The sequence below is a fragment of the Mytilus edulis genome, chromosome 1 (genome assembly GCF_963676685.1).
Source record: "Mytilus edulis chromosome 1, xbMytEdul2.2, whole genome shotgun sequence".
In the NCBI taxonomy this organism is placed as follows: Eukaryota; Metazoa; Mollusca; class Bivalvia; order Mytilida; family Mytilidae; genus Mytilus; species Mytilus edulis.
Window position 1 is genome coordinate 22,737,436 of NC_092344.1, and position 14,814 is coordinate 22,752,249.

A 14,814-nucleotide genomic window follows, 5' to 3' on the forward strand; every position below is an offset into this window, starting at 1 on the left:
CATTTAGCACTAAAAAAAACCATGGTAAAGCAGAGTAAAATTAAGAATAGAAATGGGGAATGTGTCAAAGAGACAACAACCTGACCAAAGAGCTGAATACATCTGAAGGCCACCAATAGGTCTTCAACTTTAACAGAGAATAGATTGTCTGTTTTGCTGTACCAGATGTACAAATACACCTTAAAAGTCTAGTCTGAATGAAGATGTTAAGTCTGATGCCTTGACCTCGGCCTTGACACAGGGAGAATAGATTACCAGATGTACAAATACACCTGAAAGTCTAGTCTGAATGAAGATGTTAAGTCTGATGCCTTGACACAGGGAGAATAGATTGTCTGTTTTACTGTACCAGATGTACAAATAAACCTGAAAGTCTAGTCTGAATGAGGATGTTAAGTCTGATGCCTTGACACAGGGAGAATAGATTGTCTGTTTTGCTGTACCAGATGTACAAATAAACCTGAAAGTCTAGTCTGAATGAGGATGTTAAGTCTGATGCCTTGACACAGGGAGAATAGATTGTCTGTTTTGCTATACCAGATGTACAAATACACCTGAAAGTCTAGTCTGAATGAGGATGTTAAGTCTGATGCCTTGACACAGGGAGAATAGATTGTCTGTTTTGCTGTACCAGATGTACAAATACACCTGAAAGTCAAGTCTGAATGAGGATGTTAAGTCTGATGCCTTGATACAGGGAGAATAGATTGTCTGTTTTGCTGTACCAGATGTACAAATACACCTGAAAGTCTAGTCTGAATGAGGATGTTAAGTCTGATGCCTTGACACAGGGAGAATAGATTGTCTGTTTTGCTATACCAGATGTACAAATACACCTGAAAGTCTAGTCTGAATGAGGATGTTAAGTCTGATGCCTTGACACAGGGAGAATAGATTGTTTGTTTTGCTGTACCAGATGTACAAATACACCTGAAAGTCAAGTCTGAATGAGGATGTTAAGTCTGATGCCTTGATACAGGGAGAATAGATTGTCTGTTTTGCTGTTCCAGATGTACAAATACACCTGAAAGTCTAGTCTGAATGAGGATGTTAAGTCTGACGCCTTGACACAGGGAGAATAGATTGTCTGTTTTGCTGTACCAGATGTACAAATACACCTCCAAGTATAGTCTGAATGAGGATGTTAAGTCTGATGCCTTGACACAGGGAGAATAGATTGTCTGTTTTGCTGTACAAGATGTACAAATACACCTGAAAGTCTAGTCTGAATGAGAATGTTAAGTCTGATGCCTTGACACAGGGAGAATAGATTGTCTGTTTTGCTGTACCAGATGTACAAATACACCTGAAAGTGTAGTCTGAATGAGGATGTTAAGTCTGATGCCCTGACACAGGGAGAATAGATTGTCTGTTTTGCTGTACAAGATGTACAAATAAACCTGAAAGTCTAGTCTGAATGAGAATGTTAAGTCTGATGCCTTGACACAGGGAGAATAGATTGTCTGTTTTGCTGTACCAGATGTACAAATACACCTGAAAGTGTAGTCTGAATGAGGATGTTAAGTCTGATGCCCTGACACAGGGAGAATAGATTGTCTGTTTTCTTGTATCAGATGTACAAATACACCTGAAAGTCTAGTCTGAATGAGGATGTTAAGTCTGATGCCTTGACACAGGGAGAATAGATTGTCTGTTTTGTTGTATCAGATGTACAAATACACCTGAAAGTCTAGTCTGAATGAGGATGTTAAGTCTGATGCCTTGACACAGGGAGAATAGATTGTCTGTTTTGTTGTATCAGATGTACAAATACACCTGAAAGTCTAGTCTGAATGAGGATGTTAAGTCTGATGCCTTGATACAGGGAGAATAGATTGTCTGTTTTACTGTACCAGATGTACAAATACACCTGAAAGTCTAGTCTGAATGAGGATGTTAAATCTGATGCCTTGACACAGGGAGAATAGATTGTCTGTTTTGCTGTAACAGATGTACAAATAGTCAAATACACCTAAAAGTCTAGTCTGAATGAGGATGTTAAGTCAGATGCCTTGACACAGGGAGAATAGATTGTCTGTTTTGCTGTACCAGATGTACAAATACATGTACACCTGAAAGTCTAGTCTGAATGAGGATGTTAAGTCTGATGCCTTGACACAGGGAGAATAGATTGTCTGTTTTCTTGTACCAGATGTACAAATACACCTGAAAGTCTAGTCTGAATGAGGATGTTAAGTCTGATGCCTTGACACAGGGAGAATAGATTGTCTGTTTTGCTGTACCAGATGTACAAATACACCTGAAAGTCTAGTCTGAATGAGGATGTTAAATCTGATGCCTTGCAAAGGGAGAGAACGATGTTATCAATCTTGCTTGCAGCAACTGATTGAGGAGTCTATAAGTATAAACTAATGTCACTATACATAAAACAAACAACAATCAATCATTTAGAATTGATACATGTGATAATGGAGAATTTGCAGACTTTCCATCCATATGTTTCTATTTTCCATCACCTGATTCCTCAGTTGGAGTGATACTGATTTAAAAATGAAACAAAACATGATTGACAATTCTGAGTGTGTCTGAGCTTGTTAATCTGGAACTCATCTAAAACAGCTCTACTGAATTCCACTTAACTTGCAGTCTTTCGTTTAAAGGTTTAAGTTGTGCACCAGCTAAATTAATATTATTTTTTACATCTGTACAGAAATAAGAAGATGTGGTATGACTGCCAATGAGAAAACTCACCACCAGACACCACATGTTAAAGTTGGTACTATGAGTCACTTTAAATCCTTCAACAATGAACAAACCCCATATCCATTGAATTCCCATTCTAAATATTTATTTATAAAAATGGTGGCCACTCTGCATTTGGTGGCATACAACTTCTTTGAAAGATATACACATACATGTATTGTTTTACAATGGACACTTATGGTGGCTTTCATTTGTATAAATGATTATTGGACGATAAAAGATGTCACAAATCCTATGGAATATTCTGAATAAACACAATATTTTATGGTAGTATTTATGTATGGTTTCATGAGGGTGTGACTTAGTATTTTTGTCATTTTTTGCTTAGGTATTCATCAAAGAGCTAATTCTAGTAATATGCATATATGATCTATAATGTTTTAATTATTGCACACTGTACATCACACCCATCACAAACAAGATAAATGTCATGTATTAAAATAAACTGTCCCTAGGTGTAAGTGATACATTATGGTTAATCTTTAATCTTTAAATGGGATAAACAGTGGATTAATACAAACATAAATAAAACAGATATAGATATATAGTGAAAACCACAAGATAAACAGACAAATACTATGATCTCACACTTTATGAAATTGACAGGGTTACTCATGTATTAGTAATCTTTTTATGGCAGTCTTCCTCTTAGAAAAACAAAGGTAAAGGTAAAACTCATTTATTGATAAGAATGACATCAAATATATACAATTGTGGTTAAAAATTTGAGACATTAATTCATGAGCAAACATATTGCAAACAATTGCCTATTAAAATGCACTATGTTTCCAAGGATTGCCCATTAAAGCATTTCCGCTTATTTCCAATAGGGATCTTTTATTGTATTACACTTGCATTTGTTAACTATGAGCTAAATGGCACAAATTAAGATGTTTTTCATTCAAATATTAAATCACTCTTCAATGATTTCTAAGATATAACCTTAACTGGGCTTTGAAAACACCATGGTCTTTCATTGACTTTAATGAACTAGGAATAACATACCACATCTCCTTTTTAGCTCACCTGGCCTAAAAGGCCAAATGAGCTTTTCTCATCACTTGGCGTCCGGCATCCGGCGTCGTCCGTCGTCCGTCGTCCTCGTTAACTTTTACAAAAATGTTCTCCTCTGAAACTACTGGGCCAAATTAAACCAAACTTGGCCACAATCATCATTGGGGTATCTTGTTTAAAAAATATGTCCAGTGACCCGGCCAACCATCCAAGATGGCCACCATGGCTAAAAATAGAACATAGGGGTAAAATGCAGTTTTTGGCTTATAACTCAAAAACCAAAGCATTTAGAGCAAATCTGACATGGGGTAGAATTGTTAAACAGGTGAAGATCTATCTGCTCTGAAATTTTCAGATGAATCGGATAACCTGTTGTTGGGTTGCTGCCCCTGAATTGGTAATTTTAAGGAAATTTTGCTGTTTTTGGTTATTATCTTGAATATTATTATAGATAGAGATAAACAGTAAACAGCAATCATGTTCAGCAAAGTAAGATTTACAAATAAGTCAACATGACTGAAATGGTCAGTTGACCCCTTTAGGAGTTATTGCCCTTTATAGTCAATTTTTAACCATTTTTCGTAAATCTTAGTAATATTTTACAAAAATCTTCTCCTCTGAAACTACTTGGCCAAATTAATCCAAACTTGGCCACAATCATCTTTTGGGTTAGTAGTTTGAAAAATGTGTCCGGTGACCCGGCCATCAAACCAAGATGGCCGCCATGGCTAAAAATAGAACATGGGGTAAAATGCAGTTTTTGGCTTATAACTCAAAACCCAAAGCATTTAGAGCAAATCTGACATGGGTTAAAATTGTTTATCAGGTCAATCTGCTCTGAAATTTTTAGATGAATCGGACAACCCGTTGTTGGGTTGCTGACCCTGAATTGTTAGTTTTAAGGAAATTTTGCTGTTTTTGGTCTTTATCTTGAATATTATTATTGATAGAGAAAAACTGTAAACAACAATAATGTTCAGCAAAGTAAGATTTACAAATAAGTCAACATGACCGAAATGGTCAGTTGACCCCCTTAGGAGTAATTGTTCTTTATAGTCTGAAACTAATGGGCCAAGTTCATTATAGATAGAGATAATTTTAAGCAACAAGAATGTTCAGTAAAGTAAGATGTACAAACACATCACCATCACCAAAACACAATTTTGTCATGAATCCATCTGCTTCCTTTAATATTCACATAGACCAAGAAGAGCGACACAGGCTCTTTAGAGCCTCTAGTTTTTGTCAGAAAGCTCGACATAGGGATAGTGATCCGGCGGCGACGGCTACGGCGGCGGTGTTAGCTAACTTCTTAAAAGCTTTATATTTTAGAAGGTGGAAGACCTGGATGCTTCATACTTTGTATATAGATGTTTCATGTTACGAAGTTTCCGTCAGTCACATGTCCAATGTCCTTGACCTCATTTTCATGGTTCAGTGACCACTTGAAAAAAAAGTTCAGATTTTTTGTAATGATGAATTCTCTCTTATTATAAGTAATAGGATAACTATATTTGATATGTGCGTACCTTGCAAGGTCCTCATGTCTGTCAGACAGTTTTCACTTGACCTTGACCTCATTTCATGGATCAGTGAACAAGGTTAAGTTTTGGTGGTCAAGTCCATATCTCAGATACTATAAGCAATAGGGATTGTATATTTGGTGTATGGAAGGACTGTAAGGTGTACATGTCCAACTGGCAGGTGTCATCTGACCTTGACCTCATTTTCATGGTTCAGTGGTTATAGTTAAATTTTTGTGTTTTGGTCTGTTTTTTTCATACTATATGCAATAGGTCTACTATATTTGTTGTATGGAATGATTGTAAGGTGTACATGTCTAGCGGGCAGATGTCATGTGACCATGACCTCATTTTCAAGGTTCAGTGGTCAAAGTTAAGTTTTTAAGTTTTGGTCTATTTATCTAATACTATATGCCATAGGTCAACTATATTTGGTGTATGGAAATATTTTATGATCTTTTTTCAGTAGCGCAGGTTTCTTTTGACCATGACCTCATTTTCACGGTTCATTGCACAGTGTTAATTTTTTGTGTTTTGGTCTATTTTTCTTAAACTATAAGTAATAGGTCAACTATATATGTTGTATAGAAGCATTGTTAGCTGTACATGTCTGCCTGGCATGGTTTATCTGACCTTGACCTCATTTTCATGGTTCATTGGTCTTTGTTTAGTTATCTTGGTTAATGTTAAGTTTATGAGACAGTTGTAATAAAGCTTTATACTTAAGACTATCAACATAATATCAATGATTAGTATAGAAGGCGAGACATTTCAGCGTGTGCACTCTTGTTTATATAAAGTATGTGTGACCATTAGATATATATAAGAAGATCTGGTATGAGTGTCAATGCGACTACTTTCCATCCAAATTACAATTTATAAAAGTAAACCATTATAGGTCAAAGTACAGTCTTCAACACAAAGTGAACAGCAAGCTATATATTCTTTAAGTTATTATTTAGAGGATAACTGTATTGCATTTTAAGCTCTGACAGCATTAATTGGTGATTTGATGGTCTCAAATTAAGATTACTGGTGATACATAAGGAGAGCCAGTAAACGGGTATTTGTGACCATCAAATCACCAATTGATGCCGTCAGAGCTTAAATACAATCTTGTTATCTCCATTCTAATGAAACTAACAGAAAACTACATCAAAACATCCATTTAAAGTCTGTACTTGCACATACTTTTCATAGCATCAGTTGTGAAATGATGCCATGAAAATTAGTGACGTTATCCAATCAAAATGTACAGTAAAAGCAAAGTAGCATTAGAATTAAAGATACATTGATTCAAAATCTATACAGAAGGAAATATTAATTACGACAAGACTAAAAAATTATACAAAAAAATATAACTTGACTTTAACAGAACACACTGTATTGTTTAATATTCAAGATTTAAAAATTTGAGCTGGTTAAAATGGAAACTGCCCACCAGTTCATCTTTCACAAACCAAATCTTACACCAAGTTAATGCACCTTATGTGAAGTTTTAAATCAATACCACCTCACTAGGGGCTCTATTTTAAGGTCACATTTACTCTGATGAAAAGATGGGGATCAGAGAGGTGGAGTACTATGACCTAAAGAAAGGTTGTTTTAAATAACACAACAGTTGAACTCAAAACTTTTAAATGCCTAATTATTCACTAAAAGTTACCTAGCATAAAATCTGTAAATGTATCTAAAGATTTGTGTTAATGTAAGTTAAGTTGTTGATTTTAATAGTACTTATAGATGAGATGAGGTGTGATGAAAAAAAAATTCTACAATAAAATATTTTTTTTTATTCAAAGGTGAAAACTTTAATATTTCCAAAACTCCTTCTTAAAAATAAAAAAAAAACAATCTTCTGTTTTATAAATTAAAACATTTGAAGGTACACTTTAAAGAAAATTTAACATTTAACCAGTAAATCACATATCAATACACATTAAAAAAAAAACACATTTTGTTACAGGTTCGGGATTTTAATGGATTTCAGTATATAATGGAAGAGGCCATCACAGGAGATTTTGGTCTGGTCAAAGCATGGAAAGCAGATAAGGCAGGGAATCTAACTTTCAGGTGTCTATCTAATTGTCAAAGTTCTTAATTAATCTTCATATACAGTTCCCCATAGAAAATATCACTGGTATTCCAGTGGAAACCAGTGGTATACCATTGGAATCCAGTGGTATACCACTGGACAACACTGGAATGACTTATTCCAGTGGTATTCCAGTGGAATTACCATTGAAATTCCAGTGGAAAGATGCATTCCACTGGAATTTTGAATAAATTATACCAGTGGAAAAAAAAATCAGTGGAATACCAGTGGGAAAAAAAATCAGTGGAATACCACTGGACCCCTGCGAGATGAAATTCATGAACTGATGATGAACCACCATGAACTGTCCATGAATGTTCATGAACAATGCATGACTGTTCATAATGAGTTCATTAAGTTTGTTCATGAATTTAGTTCATGAATAGTTCATAAAATGCAGTTCATGAATATTTTCTGAACTTTAATGAACTGTGAGTCAGTTCATAATGTTCATAAATTGTTCATAACACATGTTCATGAACATTTTATGAACTTTTAATGAATAAATGAATTCATTAAGTTCATAAATAATTTCATAAATTTGACTGTCATACAAGTTCTCATAAACATCTATACATTGTATTATGACATCACAATTAAAGTGCTTTTAGCATGACCTCCAGGTTATTCATTTACAGATCTTGAGATCATTTTGAGACAAAATTCAGTTGAATAGCAAAAGTGTAAATACATGTACATGTTTGTTTATCAAAAAGCATTAAAAATATAAATATATAAAAAAGAAGATGTGGTATGATTGCCAATGAGACAACTATCCACAAAAGACCAAAATGACACAAACATCAACAACTATAGGTCACCGTACGGCCTTCAACAATGAGCATTGAGCCCATACCGCATAGTCAGCTGTAAAAGGCCCCGATAAGACAATGTAAAACAATTCAAACGAGAAAACTAACGGCCTTATTTATGTGAAAAAATGAACGAAAAACAAATAACACATAAACAAAGACAACCACTGATATACTCACTTTTGCTGTGCTGCGACTCCCCAAAAGTTTAAAGAATTGAAACCAACTTTGGGACGTACATGTACATCTATACATGCTGCGACTCCCCAAAAGTTTAAAGAATTGAAACCAACTTTGGGACGTACATGTACATCTATACAGAGGGACAAGGGTAAAACGTATTGCCCCCTCCGCTATGGCAGAGGCAAAATTAAAAAAAAATCATACAGATTTGATTAGTTCCCTTTCACAGCATGCAGGTAGAGCCTCATATTACTTCAATACATGTGATACAAATGTGTTTACAAATGTAGTGTAAGCTTAAGTAATTATAAGCAAAAGTATGTCCATAAAAAATATTTCCTTTTCATTGAACAACAGAAATTAGCTCAGCACCTTTTTCTTTTTTTTTTCATACTACACCAGAAGAGTGTTACATTTTGAGAGTCATACAAAATTTGGGACTAACTTTGAAGTTTTGTAACTTACTTTGAGCTGGAGATGTTTCTCATGTTTCGTTTTTACAATCATGACAATGGTAAACTTAATTTCTTTCTTCTAAAGATGTAATTTCTGATTGTCTCTCCAAGTTCAAACATGTGCCTTTCTTAACCATCATACGGCACATAGAGGAACTTGGAAACAAAGCCCAGATTAATGACAATTAATTCTTTCCCAAACATTGCAGACCGGTGTCAATAATTATCATATTTAATGAATTACGTTTACCTATTGTAAAACGCTTCAATGACTTTGACAAAAGATTGCAATGCAGACAAATGATTACAAGTGACTGGGATTAGAAAAACGTCATAATTACGTCAGCAAAATGGTGGTTTTGACGCTTACAATACAAATGAAGATGAAGTAATATAGCTGTCAAAATAAAGCAGATTTGTTATCAGATAAGTAAATTATATATATTTTTGATTTTTTTTTTTTGCTGAATAACTATTTGTTGAAGCATTATAATAATTATTGATTAATTATAATAAATATAAAACACCAGAAAGTGAAAGTAACCTGTTGGTTTAATGTTTTCCATTCAGGAATAACTGATAGATTTGTACAATATATTTTATTTCAAGGTAAACATAATTCATGCTTTAGCCATTCTTATGATTGTGTGTGGGCAAATTAAAAGGGGAAAAGGGGGGGGGGGGGGGTACATTATTTGAAATGTCATGAAAAGGCAAGTAGTATTCATGTTATTAATCTTACTCTATTGATATTTTAATAAAAACAACAATTATTAAATTAAATTATTACATTGTATTATACCTGTTAGAAACTGTTTAATCTTGAGTGTTTATTTAAAACAAATATCAAGGACTTTTGATTCTTTGTGGAGTGATTTTTGATTTTGCAGGGGGAAACTTAGATGCATTTATTGATTAAAAGATCTGTTCAACTGGGAAGAATTTCAAGCAGAACAACTTCACCAAGATGTTATGTAGCATTTCTAGTTGGAAGTCCAGCAATTTCAATTACAGACAGGAAGAGAAGTTTACTTATGATAATAACACAAAAATGAATATTCAAGAAAATCCTTTTTAATAATTTCATGAACTTTAGATGAACAGTTCATGAACACAGTAGTTCATGTGTTCATGAATGATTCATGGACTGGTATATTTCATGAACAAATTCATGAATCATTCATAAAAAATTCATGAACTATACATGAACAGGACATGAACTACAAATGGACAAGCGTGTTCATGAACTATAAAATCATGAACAATTCATGAATAATAAAAGTTCAAGAACTATTTTTGTTCATGAACTTTAGTGAACCAAAGAGTTCATGAACACTTTCTGTTCATGAATAGTTCATTATTCACTGGTTCATGAACATGCATGTCCATTTGTAGTTCATGTCTAGTTCATTAACTGTTCATGAATCTTTTATGAACAATTCATGAATTGTGTTCATGAATCATTCATGAATCATCCATGAACATTCATGAATTATTCATAATCATTTCGCAGGGGGGTCACTATCAAAAGGAAAAAAAAATATCTTATTTTAAATGTACATATAATTAAGTTATAATTGAACAAACAATATAATATATAACAAACAACATGCCCTTTTTAAATTTATATAATTTAAGTAAATCTATATGAATTATAAACATAAATACTGATACAATGCATAGATCCCAAATGACATATGTACATTTCTAATTACAAAATAAAAAAATACAAAATTAACGTGTAATAATTGAACAAACAATATATATAAGGCCTAAAACCAGAGGCTCCCTGGAGCCTGGAGCCGCACACCTGGTAACCTGTTGGATACCCAACAGAAGCAACCGTCCATGTTTTTTGACAAATTGGAACAAAATGAGCAATCTTTTCCCCTAGGGTCCAATGTTAAACTATGTTCCCTGCTGGTGGCCATAATGGATCAGGTGTGGACATGTCGGATACAATTTTTAAAGAAAACCACCTAAGGACCATTGTCACCAAGTTTGGTTCCAACTGGTACAGTAGATTCAGAAGAGGAGATCTTTGAATACATTTTCCCAAAATGGCATCCATCTTGGATCATGTGTGGACATGACGGATACAATTTTGAAATGGGACCGCTCAAAGACTTTTGTGACCAAGTTTGGTTCCAATTGGCCAAGCGGTTTCAGAGGTGTAGAAAACAATAGGGGCATCCTCAGGGGTTTTCTTCAGAGCAAGGGATGACGGAGATCCCTCTCAATTAATGCCCCTTCAAAAATGGTGTATTCTTTAATACAATTTAAGAACAAGGCGGGCTTGTGATTATATCCCCATCTGAACAAATTTTCTGAAGAAAACGCTGATCCTATGTCTCATAACTTTTTAGTTTTTTATTTAAATTGGAATTTTCATGCAGTATAATTTTTATAGTGTGGATATTATAATTGCTTCATTATATTTGTACTTTCAGTAGAAATGAATTTTTTATAGTGAAGATTAAAGAATGATCATACCACAAAGATTTATGGTTGTTTTTGTTAAACTGTGAGTTAGCATGATGCATGATTTACTGAAACCCTAATTTCCAAAACAAGTACTGTGACCGCAAATTATTCAATACAACAATTTTTTATTGGAATTCCACTGGAGAGAAATTGTCTGGCATTCCACTGATCTACTGGAATTCCACTGATTGACCAGTGATAATTCCAGTGGAATCTACTGGAATTCCACTGATTTACCAGTGATAATTCCAGTGGAATCAACTGAAATTCCACTGATTTACCAGTGAAGATTCCAGTAGATCAGTGGAATGCCAGAGAAAATACCACTGGAATTCCACTGGAACTTGTTGCATTCCACTGGAGTTACCACTGGTAATTCAGTGGAATTCCAGTAGATCAGTGGAATGCCAGACATTTTTTACCGCTGGATTCCACTGGAATTCCACTGGAATCCAGTGGTTAATCCACTGATTTTGCCAGTGGCTTTCCAGTGGAATTCCACTGGGATTTTGTCATCTTTTTCTATGGGGTTATTTATATTAACAAATCTTCATAAAAAGTTATTAATATTAATAAATCTTCATATACAGTTATTAATGTTAATAAAATTTATTGCAGAAATTATTGGATATTTCTGATACTTCACTTTTGAGTAATTCAGTTTTATATATTAAAATAATTTATATCGCAGTCTGTCATTAAGTAAATAACCCACCTTTATAACACATGGTATAACATGGTAATTGTTGTTTTTATTGAAACACCTGTGTTATATTTTCAAAGGATTTTGTGTAAGTGCATTGATTAAATGTTAACAATATCACTTTTATCAAAAGAAAAAAATGTTTTTATTATCTTTTAGGCAAATGCTCTATAGAATTAAAAACAGAAATAAGGAATGTGTCAAAGAGACCACAACTGGCTCAAAATGCATATAAAAAGCCAAGGTCACCAATGGGTCTTCAACACAGCAAGAAAATCCTGCACTCTTAGGCAGGCTTCATCTGACCACTAAACAATATTCTTTACTAGTTAAGTGAATATAGACTTCACACTACTCTCAGAAGCGTATAAATGAACTAGAATTAAAAAAAACCCATACAAGACTAAAAAAAGATAGAGGCTCCTGACTTTGGAGAAGCGCAAAAAATTTTCTGATATGAATTAAACAGGATTTTCCTCAATATAGTAGAAATTAAAATTACATTTTAGTCTAAAATAACAAAATCACATGCATGCAAAAATTTCTGAAATTCCAGTAATTGAATACTGTAAATTCAGAAATTATTGCAAGGTTTTTATTATTGCGAAATATGTGACAGAGTTGTAAACGCAATAATTTCAACTCCCATTTTGAAATATTTTACATGAATTTAACTGGATTTTTTTCAAAATCATAAAAATTTAAATTGCATTTAAGTCTTAAATGACAAAATCGCAATAATAAATGCACGCAATAATTTCTGAATTTACAGTAAGTAGTTTTAGCATCATTACAAAGTATGTAGTCACTACAATCAGAAATGACGAAAACACATACCCTTATGCAGAACACAAGTTTTGATTAAGTTTGTTAGCTTCAAACAAATTAAGATTCCATTTTTATACAACCGGTGAAGATAGAAAATGCTTCCATCAAATTTTATGAAACTTGTAAGGAGTTTTTTTTTATCGCATTATGTGCACCTTGCACAGTTGTTAATTTTTTCCTTGTAGTTCTTTAAAATTTATTTGAAACAAAATTTAAAGGTTTTCTGTAAAATCCTATCTGAAACAAAATTAAAAATGGCGACATTTTTCTTTTAGGAAAACAGCAAGAAATTTCAATCCTCCTATGTGTAAGGCAGCTAAGATAACTATAGCAGAGGTGGAGGAGATTGTCCCATGTGGTGCTATAGCCCCAGAGGATGTCCATGTACCACATGCCTTTGTACAAAGAGTTATCAAAGGACCTAAATATGAGAAACGAATAGAGGTAGATAATTTTAATCATCATAATCAGATGTTTGAGTTAAAGTTTTGGTAAATCCAGAAAAGCACTTCCAACACTTTGAAAGGATTGTTTTCTTTTCATTGATCAACAAAATTAAGAAAATAGTTGTATTCATATGTTATTCTTGAAGTTAGACATGTGTTGAGCTAAATCCAACATGTAAATTTATTATCAAAATTATCACATCTTCCTATATCTAGGACACCAAATTAACATGTATCATGGTACATGTAATAAGTTTTTGAGCTGTAAGAATGAGTTGTAATGTCAAAATTTTTATTGAAAAGTACGAATTCATATGAGGTACAAAAACATATGAATAGACCTTAAAGCAATATATTCAATAACATTGATTTAAAGAGATGATGAGGAAAATTTTGATCTCCTTAGGAGTAGACATGTCCTAAGGATTTAGATTTACTCAAAACAGAAAAGTCACCCCTAAAATGGAGAGATAGCAACAGATATGTCAGGTTTATATGCAACTCATGTTTTTACCAGAATTTTTACACAATATGATTGAAATAATTCTACAGATGGACAAAGGAACCAACAAAAAACTGTTAAATAGATGAATATTCTTATTTTCAACTAAGTTTTACCCACAAAAAAAAGTAAATAGTATTGACATTTCATCAATTAATTTCAGAGATTGAAACTTCGTAAAGAAAAAGGCAGCACCACTCATGCTACTGATCCAGCATCACTTATGAGGGAAAGAATAATCAGGAGGGCAGCACTAGAATTCCATGATGGTATCTATGGTATGTCTGTTTACCATATGTAATATTTAAATAATAATTCGGCAAATGGGGAAAGATGATAAAACAATAAAAAAGGAGACTTGTACAGTTCATGATGTGGTTCTTTGTACATGTTTGTAAGTAAAACATTCTTGTCTTGTCACTGTTTATGTCAAAGCTGTTTTTATGAATGAAAGTATGTATGTGTTCATTGTCAGAGATTTACAGTTTTTATTCTTATGTTCAAACATATAATTAATGTCAGTTTTCAAATGTTGGTAAAAATAAACAGTGATCACATTTGTATTTATAAATCTAAACTGTAAACCAATTATTTTCATGAGTGATTTATTTATGTGGTTTTCACGAGTAGAAAAATTACATGAATATTAATTGTCACAATGATTATATTAAACTTAGAACATAAATTAATGTAAACACTTGAAAAATAAATTGCAGGAAAGTCATTTGAAAAGGCTTAACACAAAACAAGAATTTGTCCATTGTACACTAATGCCCAGATTGTACTATCATTTTCTATGTCCAGTGGACCGTGAAATTTGGGTCAAAACTCTAATTTGGCATTAAAATTAGAAATATCATATCATAAGGAACATCTGTACTTAGTTTCAAGTTGATAGGACTTCAACTTCATCAAAACTATTTTTAACAAAAACTTTAACCTGAAGCGGGACAAACCGAAAGACGAATGGACGGACAAATAGATGATTGAATAGACGCACAGACAAGAAAACATAATGCCCATAAATGGGGATAAAAAAATGGTA

The 14,814-nt window shown here is 33.2% G+C and overlaps 1 protein-coding gene across 1 annotated transcript in view; it reads left to right on the forward strand.

The window, feature by feature from the left end:
• LOC139528240 (succinyl-CoA:3-ketoacid coenzyme A transferase 1, mitochondrial-like) overlaps positions 1-14,814 on the forward strand; it is a 40,056-nt gene that overhangs the window by 14,410 nt on the left and 10,832 nt on the right. The window contains exons 6-8 of the mRNA XM_071324126.1: positions 7,228-7,334; positions 13,097-13,265; positions 13,933-14,047. Of these exons, the coding sequence (XP_071180227.1) occupies positions 7,228-7,334; positions 13,097-13,265; positions 13,933-14,047 (391 nt within the window). The remainder of the gene's footprint in view (positions 1-7,227; positions 7,335-13,096; positions 13,266-13,932; positions 14,048-14,814) is intronic.